At 45.3% G+C, this 17,465-nt stretch overlaps 1 protein-coding gene across 1 annotated transcript in view; it reads left to right on the top strand.

Moving 5' to 3' along the window:
- Positions 1-5,373, top strand: part of EEFSEC (eukaryotic elongation factor, selenocysteine-tRNA specific) — a 102,613-nt gene extending 97,240 nt beyond the window's left edge. Inside the window, exon 7 of the mRNA XM_062636660.1 lies at positions 4,640-5,373. Coding sequence (XP_062492644.1) covers positions 4,640-4,824 — 185 coding nt within the window. The 3' untranslated portion in view covers positions 4,825-5,373. The remainder of the gene's footprint in view (positions 1-4,639) is intronic.
- The last annotated feature ends 12,092 nt before the right edge of the window (positions 5,374-17,465 follow it).

Here is a 17,465-nt window from a genome sequence, read left to right as displayed (position 1 = left end):
TCAAAACCCCAGAGCATTATTTGAGGGATAATACCATGAGCTTTTCATGGCTTTAGAGCACAGATTAATGACAACTTTATTGTAGAACTCCTGACACATGCTTTGGGAGTGAGTGGAGAAACAAGTGTGTGCCTGCTGGTGTACTGGGGGATCACTGGTGTTGATCTTCATCCTGCTGGAAACTAATGGCACTGACTTTTGTGCTCTCTGTTAGCAGGAGAATCAATGCAGCTTGTGCTCCTTAAATGTGTAATTGGGGTTCAGCCTCTGAGGGTTCAGTTTAAGGAAATCCTGAAATTGTGAAAACCAGCTGTTAGGAATGATCTGTTGTGAGCGAGGATTATCCCAACCCTTTGTCTCTTTCAAGTTTTGCTTGCTCTTTTATTTGCTTCTCTCAGGAAGAAAGAAAATGTTTGTCTGTGGTATTAGAAGGTTACATTTCCCTTGGATAAAAATGATTTCCAACATCAAATGTGCGACATTAACTTGTTCTCTGACGTTCAATTTTTAACATTTGAATGTTGACAGGAGGCAAGATTGCAGGTAGGTGAGTGTTCTACCTGCACTGTTCAAAGGAAGTAGAGATTGAGATGAGCCCTTAGGCAGAAGCTCTTCCCTGTGAGGGTGCTGAGGCACTGGCACAGGGTGCCCAGAGAAGCTGTGGCTGCTCCATCCCTGGCAGTGTTCAAGGCCAGGTTGGACACAGGGACTTGGAGCAAGCTGCTGCAGTGGAAGGTGTCCCTGCCCGTGGCAGGGGTTGGAGCTGGATGAGCTTTAAGGTCCCTTCCACACAAACCTGAATCAAAACATGAATCAAGTCTCCTCAATCCAGAGGCCTGACATCTTTTAACATGATTTTTAACAATTATTGCTGTAAGAAATCTGTGCAATCATCCATGCCGATGCCTTCCTCCTCCTCGATGCTGGCTGGGGTGGGTAGTGGTAGGGTTTCTTTACAAGTGTCCATAGGAAAAGGGAGTTGTTGTTCAGCAGAATGCATTACTCTCGGTGGCTGTGCTGGAGAGCCTGCCCTGCATCTCTGTTATTCCACCTGCTTTTAATGATGTGTTTATCGCTTGCTCAGAAATTACTCCTGTCTCTGGCTGGGCCGTGAGGGGATACTGGGTTATCTTCCTTCACATTTACATGTGCCTGCCTTGAAAATCTTCTGTGCAAACACAGCGTTTCATTAGCTTTGAAGGAGACAGAAATATTCCTGTCTATTCCCATATAAATATTGAAGAGATCTGTGGAAATAGGAAATAGAAATATGGAGATGGGAAGTCTCAAAAATGAAGTTGAAAAGGAGAGAGGGAAAGAAAATTCCTGAAAGGCAGGGTATCAAGTGGCATTGGGAGTTAGGGAAGAAGGAGCTGGCCTGTAGGAGAGAAAGACTGTAGAAGAGGCCAGCTTGTATTTATACACAGGGAGGGGTCCAGGATTCTACATTGTGATGTTTCCATAGGAAGTTATTGAAATCTGTGCTTTTCTATGCAGATTTCTTGCATGTAAAACTCGAGGCTGCAATGCATTGAGCCATTCAAGATAGTGCACATCCCCAAGAAGCTAGTTTCTATTTGTGAATATGGTGTAAAAAATGACTGCTTTTGTCCTTTAGTTTGTGTGTGTGAAACTGTTCCTGGACTTGGGAATTCTTTTTCCTGTTGAGGAATTTGAATTCATTTGAATTTGAAAATTCACTTTTTTTTTTGCATTTATAAATGGTTCCGTTTGGACAAAAGCCTTGAGGCCACGCTGAGACAAAGGATATTCTGTTAAGAGCCTGTATTCTTATTTGCTAATTATTAACAGTAGTTGAACAGAACGGATTAAGCTATTTTACAACTAGGTTTTCACATCTAGCGTGGGTTAGTTGATGCTACAAGTACATTGGCATAAGTCTGGCTGGGCAACACTTGTTACAGACATGGGTGGGAATGAATTTGTTAAGCTTTGAGATATCTTATGCGCCTCTGAGGACTGCCCATTAATAATATTAACGTATAGGTATTTTCCACTGCTGTATGCAAGGCGTATCTTGGAACTTTGAAGCTGAAGTCTTTTTTTAACACACAGACCTTTTCAATTTAATCCATTAGCAACTTGGCAAAATAAAGTAATTGTCCAACAGAGGAAGAAGAAAAAAATTCTATTAACATTTGCTACAAATCCAAGTAGTACAGGCAGCACTTAATTAATGGAACAGATTTCTCACTATGTGTTCAAGCTAACACAGCCATTGTTCAGGAGAGATTAGACCCTTAATGTAAGTTAAACTAGACCTCCATCTACAAATATCTGTCATTTCAGCTATTAAGGGTCTGATGTCTTCTTTGGTGACAGATCTGTTTCCCTTCGTTTCCTTGGGTTTGTACAATGTGAAGCCCGCGTTGTGTGTAACGCGAGACACCCGTGGAGGGATGAAACCCGCGGGTCCCTGGTCCCTCTGCTGCTCCCGGTCACGGAGCCTCTCCAGCCCTCAGACCGCCCGGCACCGGGGCTGGGAACAGAAAACACTGTTTGGTGGGGACGGTGCCAGTGCTGAATCTGTTTGCAGAATGAGGGCAGCAGATCTGATGCAGTAATTCCACTAGAGCAGCTTGCTCCAAGCTCCTGTGTCCAACCTGCCCTTGAACACTGCCAGGGATGGGGCAGCCACAGCTTCTCTGGGCACCCTGTGCCAGCGCCTCAGCACCCTCCCAGGGAAGAGCTTCTGCCTAAGAGCTCATCTCAGTCTCCCCTCTGGCAGGTTAAAGCCATTCCCCTTGGCCTGTCCCTACAGGCCCTTCTCCAAAGCCCCTCTCCACGTTTCCTGCAGCCCCTTTAGGCACTGGAGCTGCTCTAAGGTCTCCCCTTCATTAGCCTTCTCTTGTCCAAGCTGAACCAGCCCAGCTCTCTCAGCCTGTCAGATCTTGCAGAACACTACAATACAAAGTTGGTTGTGCTTGATGCTGGATTTCTGCAGCATTACATAGACTGTGATTTATTTAGTTGTATACAAAAGCTTTTGCTTTTCTCCTCTCGTGCTCTTTATTTTCCACAAATCAAGACCCTGGGATCTCTCCACACCTCCTGTGGCTGCTCTGCCGCGTTAGGGCTGGTTTAAAACCTCTGGTTATGAAACAGCAAATTGGCATTTCCTGGGATTGCTTCAGCACTTCCCTGTTTCCTCCCTCCCCTCCACAGTGAGCATTGCCTGGAAGGATTTGCTGCCTGATGCAGGGGGATGGAAATCTGGGCTCTGGGGCTGTGGCTCCGAGATCACCTGCAGGTGCCCCTGGATGGGGCTGGGCTGGAGCGAAGTCCCTGTGCCTGCAGACCTCCTGTCTCCAGCAAATCATAAGCATCTCAATCTTTTTGTCAGGCTGTGATACGAGAATCCACGGCTGCATTTCAGTATGAGGGGAGAGAAGCTGATGAAGTGTTTGAGATAAGGTTATGTGACACCACAGGTTAGAAATACCTGAACTGAATTTGGCCAGATGCCTGAGAACCACCTCGCGGTGTGTTCCCGTGGTGCTGGATGAGCTTCCAAGGAGTTGCCTAACTTCTGCTTTGAGAAAACAGTTCCTCAGGAGTGGTCTTTTAGGAGCTGCACCTCTCCTGGTTTACAGCGTTTGTTTGGGCTTTCCTATCTTGCATTTCACAGCCCGAATGCCCCCAGTGTGTTGAGTTACAAGACATTATCGAAGTGTAAGAAACCCTGGTATTTGGGAAGGGAAGCCCAAGTATTCTTGATTGGCACTGATGTTTGGAGAAACACTTAAGTCAGATCCCTAGAATCTTACACAGGTTGATTCTGGTTTCCCTAAGCAGTGACAGGGAAACTTTTAACAGCAAATAGTCTATTTTAGGGAACAAAAAAAAAAACCCAAGCACACACAAATCTCTGTAATGTGTTAAAACCGATGCAGTGGGCTTCTGATGGGGAATAGACTATGGAAATTCAAGAACCTTCTGACTCCTGGGACTCTATAATTTTAGTATTTGACCACTTGGTTTCATTCCTGACTTGTATTTTTATGAATATTCTTAGTGATGAGAAGGAACTTTTGAGAGATGTGTGTAAATAATAAGGGTCTACTAGTAAAAGGGTTAGACCAGGCAAGTTGCTCTGGCTTGTTTAAATTTGGCCTGTATTTAACACTTTAAAAGCTGTAGAAGGATACAGCCAGGATACTGCTCTGGATTTGGGGCATCCCTTTTGTGAACTATAGTGGAATGGTTCAGGTACCTTATAGCTCCTCCAGCTCCAACCCCTGCCCCAGGCAGGGACCCCTTCCACTAGAGCAGCTTGCTCCAAGCCCCTGTGTCCAACCTGGCCTTGAACACTGCCAGGGATGGGGCAGCCACAGCTTCTCTGGGCACCCTGTGCCAGTTCCTCAGCACCCTCACAGGGAAGAGCTTCTGCCTAAGAGCTCATCTCAATTTACCTAATAACTATGTTTGAAGGCTTCTGATTTTTCATGTGAGTTCCCATATTCCACAAGTGTGGTGCAGAAATGTGACTTTCCTAATGCACACTCAAGTTCTTGTTTCTTTTGTTTGACTTCAGAAGCCAACTTGCCTGTTCATTTTTCCAGTTACACTGAAATGTGATGTTGAGTGAGTTTGTCATGTATGTCTTTGTGTTTTACAGATGGGCTGAAGCCAGAAACCAAGGCTCTTCTTACCACTGCCTCCAAGAAGAAATCTAAGGCAGGGAAGGGGGATGCAACCAAAGAGGACGAAAGCAGCAAGAATGACTCGGTCCAGCCCATTACCATCTCTCTTCTGTTTAAAAGATACGTCTTTGACACACAGAAGAAGATGATTCAGTCCTGAGAAAGTAAGAGCAGCCTCTGATCACATGTGAAAGATCGGACTCTGCAAGGAATCTCAGGTGGAATGGTTGTGTAGTTGCTTCTTTGCAGGCAGATCTGACTGTGTGCCCCCTCCGAAACCCCTGCGGTCTGCTTCTGTTCTGTTAGAACCTGCTCGTTCTGTCACCTCTGCCATGTGGATCTGTAACAGGCTTTCGGAGCGCTCCCTGCCAGCCGAGCACATCCAGGGCTCTGTTCCGATAGCGGTGTTTGTCTGGAGAACTGATTGGAAGCTTCTCTTGATTTAAAAGGTTGCCACCGATATTAATCTAAACCTACTGGAGATGTGAATTTCATGGGACCTGCAAAGCAAAGCAGATGGTTTAGCTTTCCTTCCCCGAGCAAAGCGGGACACAGAAAGCACACGATAGAGTAGGTGAAATGCAAAGTGGATGTTTCACGTTCCTTCAGCTGCAGCTGTGTAAGATGCTATCTGAGAGGTGGTATGGATGTGTTTAATAAATGATTTATATCTCAATGTTTTCCATATTAAACAACACGATGTATGTAACTGAGAGTCTTAATTGTTCTCGTTGCTGTTCCAAAGGTTGAGAACTGATCTCCGGTGACATTTTCTGTAGCTTTTCTGAATTTCCTGCCTGTTCTGCAGTGAATGCTATTCCAGAATTGTTTTCTTTTTTTTTTGGTATTTTTGTAACCAAAATCTTTTATGTGTGAAAGAAAAAGTTGCCTCTGGAAACAGTCAAGGGCTTTATTTCATTAAAATAATTATAGAAGATTGCAGCATAAGCCTTGTAAAATGAGTATCTCCTTTAGAAACTATTAGTTGTTTAATAGAGATTTCATGGATGCTTTAGTTCTTCCTCTCGATTTTGTGTCCTGGGTTCATAAAAAGGAGAGCACTGGTAATGTCCCTTTTTTGTTACTTACAAAGCATGGGACACCTTAACGTGAAAACCAGCAATAATTCTACAGGTATGAAAGCTGCAGTCTGGAACAGAACTTGGGCTCGTCTCGGTGCATGGGAGATGTTATTTCCTGCCCCTTGAACACAGTACTTCTGCTTGGTGCTGTTAAATAGCTGCCAGTGACCCATTTGCTGAGATCAGCCATGGAGGAGGAGGACCCCACGTATAATGTAAGCATGCTAGTTGCACATGGAAGTAAATAACTGTAATAGATTGCTACACTCATGAATCATACTATTACACTATTAATAACACTCGGTGTTACCGCATATCTGTTGATGGGCCTAAATCCATCATGTTATCATGTTTTTTTTTAGTCTTTCTTCTCCTTTTAATTTCCAGCTAACCCAAGTGGATACAAATGGCAAAAATACCAGCTATTGAGAGGGTATTTGCAGCTGGATGGCTGTGAGGCAGTGTAGGTCTGATATCTAAACTAGTTTGATGGTGCCCCTTTAAATCAGAACAGAATTAGTGCTTTGTGGAATAATCCCAAACAGTTTCTGCTGAGTGAGTCCCAGCAAAGCTTTAGCACATCCCTTAAGATTATGGGGTATGCTTTCCATGTGATCCCAGAGGAATTAGGCAGGCAACTTCAGCTATGGCTTAACGTGACTTGTGCTGCCGGCTTTGCTGGAAAATGCATCCTTCTGTAATGACAAAAAGCATCTTGCCCCCCCACCACCTCTCCTTCCCCATTTCTCTCCTCTCCCCAGAGACCCCCATAGGCAGTCTTTGTAAAGGATATTTATTATGTTATCTGTCTTCTACATCTATATCAAGTCCTGTGCCCTATACTGTTACCTCTGCTCAAGATGCTGCAGTGATGGAAGCTAGAGAAGCGGGTGACATAGGAGGAATGCTGTTATTGCCATCCCAGGTTAGTCTAAGAATTAATGGTGTAAAGAGACTTCTCATTGAAGGAAAAAAAAACCTCAAAAGCGAATAATTAAGGAATTTATATTTTTATCTGTGTAATTCTAATGTCACATTTTAATGGGTCACTACGTTCTGCCCCCTCTGGTTGGAGTTCTGGAAAGGAAGGGGCAGTCGTCGGAAGAGGTGTCCTGGTGTCAGATAGGGCTGGCTTTGGAGTTGCTGGCTTTGCACTTACAGGTTTTTGTCTTTCTTATTTCTAAGGCATTTTTGCCCAGTTGTGGAGAGGAGGCTGTCAGCATAGCTGCTGGCATGCGTATTTACAAAGCACTGTCTGGTTTCTCCCCTCTACTCTCTGCATTGCCTATAGCAGGTTCAGTTCTGGAGCTTGATCTGTTTGAAGACTCATCAGTTCTGAAAACTTAGTTTCGCAGCCCTTGCTTGGCTTAAGGCTCTTGTAGAACTGAGGGTGCCAGGGTGGGTTTGTTTGCTTGGGGTAATTCAAGGGAGGGAGCCTCATGCGAGTCCCCTCACTGCTGCCATGCCCTGTCCTTGTGCACTGTCATCCTCCGCGTAGAGCCCCATCCTTTCATTTTGTTCCCCATCAGAGGTTTGTGTAGGTCAGGCAGCTGCAGAAGTAGCTGTTGAAGACTGGGGCTTGGTTTTGTATTTTCCCCCATTTTTAATTCCAAAAGGAGAACTTAAACATGCCCAGGAACTTTGATTATAATGTGCTATTCCTGCAGATCTCTGGCTGCTGTCCTGAGGCTGTTGGATACACATTTGAAAAAGGGTGAAATGGTGGAACAAAATGATTATGGGAAAATCAAAGCTTTTAAAGACATTTGTAGGATGAACAGATGTTCAGACATTCTTTTAGTTGGTTTCCAGACAGACGTGGAGACTTTCCTTTCATCCTCGTAATCAGTGCATTATGCTGTAATTTGTAAAAATGGCATTAAAAAAATATTAACAGGGTCATATTGTGATCTACTGACTCTGTGTCATTAAGCTAGGAGTTAGGAACAGCAACTGGGAACAGGGGTTAAGCGCTGCAGAATGCACTGTGCTAGTGTATATTGTCAGGCTGTGCTATAATGAATCCAGAATGGAATAAAGATGTAAAGAGGCTTTTTAATACTAAGGTTGTCAGCATTGCAAAGCTAGGAATAATTGTGGCTGTGCAGATGTTTGGTGAATAACACATCTTCGGGTTGTGGGGGGGGGGCTCGAGCGAGGAAAGCTTTGTTTTTACAAGCCTGGTTTCTGCTTCTCCTTGGAATTTATTTGGGGGCTGCGGGCGGGCTTGTGCTCCTGCCCGGGGGCTGGAGCAATGAGGATGGAAGCGTGCGGTGCCGTAGCAGGGTTCAGTAGGTGGCATCCTTCACTTGGAATCAAACCCGACATCTCCCCGCCTGAATCCCAGCTCTGCTCTGGCATCCCGAAGGAAGAGCTTATGTCCAGCCTGCAGCCCTTCTCTCAAAGGATGTTTCTGTTAAACACTTTAAATGTATTTAATGGCCTCGGCAGCGCAGTTAACTCCGACTTGTTGACCAGACCCTGAAGTACCTGTGTTCTTTCTTGGTGTGTCTCAGTTGAAAACCGCTCTTGTCCTTAAATCCTACCAATTGTGTTAACTGGTTGCAAGTACCTGACTGGGGGAAAACGATCCATCCACGCTGGAGAGTTCTTGGTGTGTACAGGAAACCTCTTTCTGGGCAGGAGGCACTTCTGCTCGCTGGAGCTCTGCAGCTGAACAGCCACGGGGTGGCAGAGCAGAGGTGAGAGCCCAGCAGGATGAAGAGCTGGAGGGATGCGCTATGTCCTGAGCGGCCACGTTCCACCCCAGGACTGGGAGAGCAGCTCTGTGTTTGCATCTGCAGGGTGCTCTGGGATCTTGTGAAATGCAGGATGAAAGGCAGCAGAGAGATGCTGCCTTATTAGAGGTTTCAAAAGCTCTTTGTGTGTTTTCCTTTTAGCTTAACATCCACAGTGACCTGGAAAGCTCGCTATTTACAAACACACGAGTTCCAAACAAACTTACTGAGGATAGAAATAGTCATTTTAAGGTAGAGACTAGCACAGGGAGCTAACCTGCCAGGCCTGGGAGGAGGGGAAGAACAGGATGATTGCAGTCTTGCTGGATGATTAGCATCCAGAAGGAATTCAAGGATTTGGGGAGGTTGTGTTTAAGGAAGATTGGAGGAAGGGAGTAGTCTTTGGGTTCCCCACAAATTCTGCTGTTCTGTACAAAAACTAAGTTTAAAAAGTTATCTGATGCAGCTGTAGCTCCACTGTAGACAGTTTATAACAGGAGAAGGGATAGCATCTGCTTATTTCCTGTTGGCCATACCAGAAGATGGAGATTTGTCCCGCTTTTGCTGGTGAGCGTGCAGCACTGGGTTTAGTTCCAGTCGTTCCTGGACTTACAATTTGGGATAGAATGGGGTTTCCATTCCTCAGGAAGTATTGCACTTCTTTATATGTGTGTCTGACTGCTTTTCAGAGATGGTATAACCAGTCTGTAAGGCTCGTGCCATGTTCCCCCCTTCTCCAATGCCACTGTTCCTTGTCAAAGGTGAATGCTTCAAGGGACCTCTTTGTCTCAAAGCCTCTGGTGTGCATTTGTATGCTTTTCCTAACAAACAACAGGAGAGGGTAATCCCACCTAACTCTTTTCTTTTTGGATCAGCTGTGGAAGGAACTCATCAGGCAGAATCGGAAGAACCCTGCAATATCCTTGGTAAATCTCAGCCCTACAAGGCTCATTCTTAAGCATCCAGCTGTCTCTCTGTTGAATCCTTGCCATTCATGCCTGCTGTAGTTCATGCTTCTTAACCAAACAGCAATATGAGGTATGGATCAAGGGCTGCTAAGCTAACAACCTGGCAGTGACCGAGGTGCTTGCTTAGTGTCACTGTGTTGGCATTTCGGTTAAACCGATTGCTTCTGATTCTTTAAGAAATCTAGGCTGCTCATTAGCTCTAGAAGGCTCTGTTTAGATCAGTTTCTTCTTCTTTGATTGGAAGCCATGCAGCCTTTTTGTGTTTTGGTTGATCATTCTTAGATTTCTCAAGGGCCCCATTCATGTCAATCAGAGAGACTCCATCCTTCTCGGACCGCAGAATTGCATTTACTAGGCTGTATGTGGCTCTCATTCAGACGTGTAGGAACCATGTCTTTTATACTATTCTCTATGAAAACTGATAGTTTAGGGCCTGTAACTCCAGTCTGACAGGAGTAATCTGTGCCCTCATGGTGAATTCATTCCCAAAACAGCATTCCATAAGGACAAGCTGAAACTTGGACCCCACACAGTGGTTTTGCCTAAACTTCTTTTTTGCTAACGTAAGCAATCTACCATCTAGTTTTGCTTCATAAGCTTTACTTCAACCAAAGCTGATTGGAGCTCTGTACCCTCTGTGAGAATATTCCTTTAATACTTGGAAAGATTGAGGTCGTTCAGAAGCTTTTCTAGACACTGTCAAGTTGCTGAAACAGTTACCTGCATTGGTGGCCCCCTCCGTTAATGTATATGTGATTGCAGCAGAATTTGGATCATACTGTCTGTGGAAGCCATTAGAAATGGAAATGGGGTATATAGAGATACTCATTGGAAGAAAGAAAAGTTGCTTACTCTCCAGGACTTGGAGATAACCAAAATTACTCCATCCCAAAAATTAGGCATCTGAGATGGTTTTGTTGCCTCTATGTATACTGTAACTTCCCATCCTTTCTTGTTACTGCAGAACATCTGAAGTACCCATTTTTATATTGTAAAAAGGAATGTTCTGCCTTGCCAACAATATCCTTTCCGGTGATTGATATCTTGGTTGTCACCGCACACAGAGCCAAGGATTGTAGAGAAACAAGTGACTCTTCCAAATTCTCTTTCCTGAGTTGTAACTGCCAATTCGAAGAGATGGATTTAGGCTGAAATGTGTTTGTAGAGGCCCAGAAGTGCTGTAACAGTAGTGTCCGAGTCCACATTTATTTAGCAATTTAAATCTGATGTTATAACAGGTACACGAATGATTGAAGCATCACAGGTTTTTTAATACAACAGTTTCTTTTAAAGTTGAGTTGTGGCAGGTTGAGCATTGAGAAAAGCTCTCTGCAAAGCATCTTGATGGATCAGCTCCAAGTTCTGAAAGTAGTTGGCAATCTTTGCCCTTGCTGTATGATGTCTTTCAGAAACATTTTGTGTAATTCCCTCTCACTGGTATGTTTGCTGCAGTAAATCCATGGCCATTTGATGGGCATAGACCTGAAAGGAGGAGTTCAATGAGCTGTCTGCTGTCACAGGTGGGATCTTGCAGGTGTAGAGCTGAGTCTTCAGATGTGGGATGCTGAACAGCAGGAGGTACCATCTCATCTGCCCACCATGTGAAGGCCACTTCTGGGTCTAGGCTGGAGGGCAGTTAGTCCAGACTCCTCAGAGCTCTTCCTTTCTTTCCTGGGGTAGAACTAAAGATGAAGCTATCTCAGACTTCCTCTTCACTGAGGCAATGCAGACAGACTTTGTCTATTTGTTCCTTAGTCCTTTCTGATTTGCGCTCTCTTCCGAAGGTGGATGAGAAGATGGATTGTCTGTTGTGTGCCATGCACCCTAACAAAGGAGGCTCATCTGGGACATGTTATTTGTCTCCCACTACTAAAATAGGCACACGTGGACCCCTGGTAACTTTGTCCAGAATTATTTGCTTAAAAAACCCATTAATATGATCTATGAAGGAGCAACAAAACCCACCTTCAGTTCGTACGTAAGGTTTGCTAATTTTTCAGAGCCATTTTTGCTGGTTAGTGTGGGGTTCTTTTCCCCCCTTAATTAGAAATTTTAATTAGAGCATGCTGTGTATTAAGATGCTAAAGCTTTGAGTGGCAGTTCGGAATTGCAGAAGGATCAGCTGTCTGTAGGGCTGTAGCACAGCAGGGATTAGCTCACACCCCTCTGCCTGCAGGTGCATGCGGCTGCTCGAGTCGGATCATCACAAAATGTTGGAGGTAGCCTTCATCTTCCTGATCAGACCTTGTCTGTTCCTGTTCCAAGGGGCCTGAGTTCAGGTGAGATCTGCAAATGCACTCATCATGCATAAGGTGAAAAGTCTCGAACCTGAATGGAAGAGAGGTGAATTGTTAGACTATTTCACTGCGGGGTGGATCAGCAGTGCCCCTTCACCTGCTCACCCCAGTTGTGATGCTGCCAGTGCAGGGAGCATTCCCTGTCTTTGCAGATCGGTGACTATGCTGGCACTTGTGCAGCTCCAGGTTTCAGTCCTGCCTGTGGAAGAGGCCTGCCTGAAGAGTTTTCTTCACCTCTGGTCTGGTGCTGTTGGTTGACTGTAGCACAGCATGCGTAGCACGTCGCTGGGTGTGAGGGAGCCTTGCGGGCTGATGTGTTTTGAGTTCCTCAAGTTCCCTTACCTCATTTTTCTTCTCTCCTGCTTTAAAGCAGATTCGTGGGAAGATAGGGATGGATTCTAAAACACGAACGTTTAACGTTTCCAGCATCACGCTCTTGGAAAGTACAAAACCTTTTTCCATGGGTAATTATGGAATAACCTACTTGTAAGGGAACTGTTTCCCTAGAGTCTTCACACTTGGTGGGTATCTTGTGTCCTTTGAGCCTGAAGATTTGTGTTTTTGTTCTGCCTCGTGTCAGTGTGGGTTTTTCTGTTATCCACATGAATACCCAATCACTTCAGAAACTGCTGAAATGCATTTTCCAGCCTATCCTGTGGCACTCTAACCCACAAGCTAATTATGAGACTGCAGTTTTAATTTGCTCTCTCCAGTTGATGTCATGTTCTGTTGGAACAGAAGTCATGATTTCCCTTCTTCTTGCTGTTAGTTTGTTTACCTTTATCAATGTCATCTGTCTTGGGAAGTGCAAATCTTTGCAACCCCTGTTAGATAGAAAACTATCCGCACTTCTGACGGGTTTATTGAATCAATGTGCTCTCCAAAATGCAGATTGATCAGTAGCAGTTTAATAATTTCAGTCATATATCTCTCTTCTTGGGCATCTATCCCCAGAGTCCTGCTGTGCAGGGTCCCTGTTCTATGGAGCTGTTCACAGCGATGCCCTCATCTTTTATCTTGGAGGCTCCTGTCGATGTATCAGTGTAGTTCAATGTGTCTGTTCTTTGTGGTTACCTTTCAGTTGTCAATACTGAATTTAATCCTAACTTTGGTGGTACTGAAGTTCCTCCTCATCTTCCTTCCAGCTAAATTTGGGCTGCTTGCAAGTCTCTCCCAGTTACAGCTCTTCCCTTTCTGGGAGGTCATTTAAATTAAGCAAAACTGAGGCTAGCATGGAGGTTTCTGGCATTCTTTCAGTCTTCCATTCAGGTAAGTCCAGACCCTTATTTTGCTTCTGTCCTTTCTTTTCTTTGCCTTTTTTCTTGCAGAAGACCTTTGGTAAGCTGATGCTTTATGAATGTTTGTTCTTTCCAGTGTCCAGCTAACTGGGTTTGAGGGATTTTGTCAGTAGCTGTCACAGGACTTCACTATCATTAGGGTTGTTTGCGAGGGAGAGGGAAGAGGTTTGTTCTTCCCACTATCTGCAATCTCTCATGTTGCAGTATAAGCCTATTGTATTTGTTACCCCTGTCCACTGTGGTGCAGAGGGCAGACTATTCCTTTTCTCCTTGCAGCACTCTTATGTACTTGCAGACTGATCACAGCCACACTGTCTTCTTTTCTTTGGACTAAGTGCTCTTGGTTTGTATTGTCTGTTCTCCTGAGGCTGTGTTTCTGGACCTGGAGTTGTTTCTGTCTTCCTGAGCTTCTCTAAATGGTCCATGTCTTTCCTTAAGCATGTTTCTCTCAACTAGGCCATTCTCCAGCTAAGGCCTCACAAGTACTGACTGAACAAAGCAGGATGTTAGCTCGGGGGGGGTGTCTCAGGCCATCCTGTTCATGCTTCCCCATCAGCAGGTTTTGCAGAATCGGGAGTTTATTGCCTTAAGTTTAATGTGCGAGCTCAGTATCACAGTGCCCCTCGCTAGGTCTGTTATGGGCTCTCATTTTCTATTCTATACTTACACATTTCCACATCCCCTCTTAAACAGCTCCCTGTTTTTTCAGACTACTTCCCTGCTTGGCCAGGATCACTTAAATTCCAGTCCTTTCCCCCAGCCTTCCTCATCCCCATCACATCTCCCCACTCCTCCAGATCATTAATGAAAACATTGACTAGAATGAGCTCAAGGACAGAGCTCTGTGAGCCGTGTTTAATGCTCACCACTGATCACTGTTCTCGGAATGCTTTCCAACAGTGCCAGGCACAGCCTATAATAAGTTTCTGGAGATGATTTTTCCCTAGTTTCTCATGTGAATGTCCTGTGGAAAACTTGAGGACTGTTTGTCTAAATCAAGCCATTTACATGTATATTTTGGGTGAATTTTCAGATGGTTTGGCTATGCTTTCATTTGGGTTCAGCTGCAGAACTGGGCTGTGTGGAGCCCACTGTCCACAGAGCGTGTTTGTTCCTGGTTTTTACTAGAATCCTTTTCTCAAAGAGAAGTCAGATTATTTCAGCGTGTGAGAAGATGCTGGCATTGTGGGCTGCTCTGAGGTAAAATGTGCTGCATGCAGGTGACATGCAAGTTTCCTGGTTCTGTAGGTGCATCTTCATCTTGACCTGCAAGACTCTGTCTTCACAGCCTTGGCTTTCTCATTCAGGTGTGCTGCGGTCACAGCCCTGAATCAGAGCTGTGGTCAAACATGCAGTACCACACATCCGAACCCAGGCTGGGTCCAGTTTGAGTGCTGCAGCCTGTCTCTCTCATGGCTCATGTCTAAATCACAGTGTTGAACAACAGTTTGGAGACAAGAATGAGCAGATGTCCAGGCTCATTTTCACATCTGAAGTAAGCGAGGGTTTGCATTGCAGGTGCGTATTCTGGTCCGTTTCAGTAACACAATGCTCTCGGTTGTGATTAACATGTTTTTGTTAATATTTAAAAATCAGATAAGATATTTGCTAATAATTCGTTCTCCTTTCTTGGCCTTGCAGTAAGCCTGTAATAAATTCAAGAGCTGATGTCATGAGGAGCTCTTGGTTTTAAGCCCACCTGAACATGCAGATGTTAGGACACCTTCTGCACCTTTGTGTGTAACGAATGGGTCTTAGTTATTATAAAACACTGCTCAGCTTCACCTTTGCAGGGTGTTAGGGGAGCAATCCTCAGCAGAAAGCGTTTGCTATTGCCTGAGCCATGGGAAATGCTCTCTTCCTCCTCTAGCCTTGCTGCACTTGTCATTTTCCCCCTGCCTGCTAACTCGGGAGCGGGGGGAATCCTACCTTTGCAACCACGCAAGTGGGAATTAGCCCAACTGTGTATTTTACAGGTAAACTAACAAATAAGAGGAGAATCTGAGCGGCCCCTGGGGACCTGCAGTTGTTTGCTGCTGGGCCGCTCTATCTGCGCCTGGCATCGGCGGAAACCTGAGTGCTCCATTGGAAGTGGCCAACCTCTGTTTGCTGGGGCATGGGGCAAACAGAGCCAGCCTGTTCTACAGACAGACAGACTGACTGACGGGCTGGAGCTGCCCCCACTCAGCTCACCAGGGGAAAATAGGAGGCTCTGAAACAAAAAGCTTGAAAGTAGGGCTCGGTGCTCATCCCATGCAGCTGTTATAGCATGGAGGAGTAGGGGATGCATGGTTGCCTTTCAAGGGCCATGTGGGAAATATGCTGAGTGTCACACATTAAGGGAGTGTTGGGGCTCATCTGGGGGTGCTGCTAGGAATTGGGAGTAATATGTGGTGCTGGTGTGGGCATCTGAAAGTCTGCATTCCAAAGCCTCGGGGGCTGCATGGGTAAGTTACCACTGTGGAAGATGATGGGGACACAATAACCTATTATAGTGTTCCCCCTTTCAGTGATGCCCATCGATTAATGCCATAAAATACCCTCTGACACACCCCAAGGAGGCTCAAACCTCTGCAGTCACCTTGCAGTGGATGGCCAAAGGATGCTGTGATGCTCTGGCTGCTCACAGAGCAGGGCTATGTGTGCCTTGGTCCCCACGGTGCAGCAGTTTTACATTGCACCTCAAACATGGGTCATGTGAAAATACATAAATTGGATGGTTTTGTCTTTTTAAAGCAGACAGTGCTTCAGCCAAGGGACAGTGTGTCACAGTGTGCTGGGCTTTGATGGTATCGTAGTCTGAATTCATGATCCCACTCCGAAGGCAAACAAAGTGGCCTTTCCACTCTGAGTTTGCAGGTATTTGAATGGTAAGTTCATCAGTTCTTCTATCCAGAACAGACCTGTACCCCATCCTTGCTGCTCCTCCATCCCTCTGTTGTCATCAGCAGAGCCCTCTGGTACAACCACTAAGTCATACCAAAGTACGGATGTTTCTCATAGGCTGTTTTGTTACTAAATGCTGCTGTTTTGTTACTTGCCGTTTTCTTTTGGAGTCTGTGTGTGTGTGAGCTACTTGATACCAACACTGGAGCTGGGGGGGTGATGATGGGGGCGGTTGTGCATAATCCTGCTATCCTTTTACTTGTTATTGCAATCAGTGTTACCAAGTGTGTAAAAGGAGAGTCCCTTGAACCAGCTGCCTTTTGTTTGTTAATCTCTAGTCCGTGTGAGTGGCATTTTGGTATCAATCGAGATAGTTTGTGCTCTAAAAGCTTCAATGTAGAAATGAACACTGCAAATATCGTTTTGCTCTTAGCTTTCCACCCTGTGTTGGGTACACAGGTTGAACCATTGTTCTAATCACCTTTTGAAGGTAAAGGTGGCATTCAATGAGTGGGATGTAATAGCCTTAAACCTTACTCTTAGAGCTGCCAAAGTGAGTTTTAAGGCTAATTTGAGTGTGATGGTATCCTGGGTTCAGTAGTAGCAGTCATGTTTCTCCTTCATGGTAGCTGGTGCCCCCAGCTGAGGGCCCAACCCAGGTCACTATGCAGTGTGGCTGCATGAGGGACCTTTGTGATTGCCAGCAGAATTAGAGCATTTTCCCCTAAAATACAGAGATTTAACCTCTTATTTGTAGGACATACTCTGATGCCTATACAGTAGTCTCTAAACCTCTCCTCACATACACAGTAAGCTCTGGCATCCCTGGGGAGGAGGAAGGGAAAACATCTGGGGAAGGTAGCACATGAGCATGGAGCACTGAATGCATTTGGCTGTTGGCTTTTGGTTGTAACAGTGTGTGACACCTCAGGAAAGCCTACTGCCAAAACAGGGCAAGGATGGCTCTGCTTTTGGCTTAGAGCTTGTGCCCGTGTTTTATGTCAGTTTGACCGTGGTGTTGGGCTGTAGCAAAGAATAATCTGAGCAGTTGCCTGTTCCCTGAAGCAGTAAAAGATCTTGCTAAAGGCAACTGTGAATGTGCTTTACTGGTGTCTGTCCCTTGATGCAGAAGTCTTGCAGATGGCAGAGCCGCCCCGGGCTCTAGCTGGCCTGAGGCAGCAGTGGATGCTTAAGTTCTTCAGCAAGGTGGTTCTTGAATTGCTCTGAAGGTTTGTGGTGATAAGGGTGGTAGGAATGGGGACAGCAAAACTACACAGGAACTTTTGGTTAAATTATGATTAACTTTAGCTTTTTAAGCCCTTCTCCATGCACCACGTGTAGGTCCAAGGTTACTGCTTGGCTTTGTGGCTTCTGGGATGTTGGAGTGAGGAAAGCAGCCCTGTGATCTGGACACCAGCAAGGATTTGGCAGTGTTGCAGTCCCCTGTACATGAGCAGTGTTTTCTGCCAGGTAAGTGGATCATGTGTCTTTTTGGTCTTCATTTTGGCTACCTCGTGTCTGTCATCTTCAGA

This window comes from Pezoporus occidentalis, unplaced genomic scaffold (assembly GCF_034315485.1).
Source record: "Pezoporus occidentalis ecotype Australia unplaced genomic scaffold, CSIRO_AGI_Poc_V1 ctg114, whole genome shotgun sequence".
In the NCBI taxonomy this organism is placed as follows: domain Eukaryota; kingdom Metazoa; phylum Chordata; class Aves; order Psittaciformes; family Psittacidae; genus Pezoporus; species Pezoporus occidentalis.
Note: the sequence above shows the minus strand (reverse complement) of the source record. Positions and strands in the feature narration are given on the sequence as shown.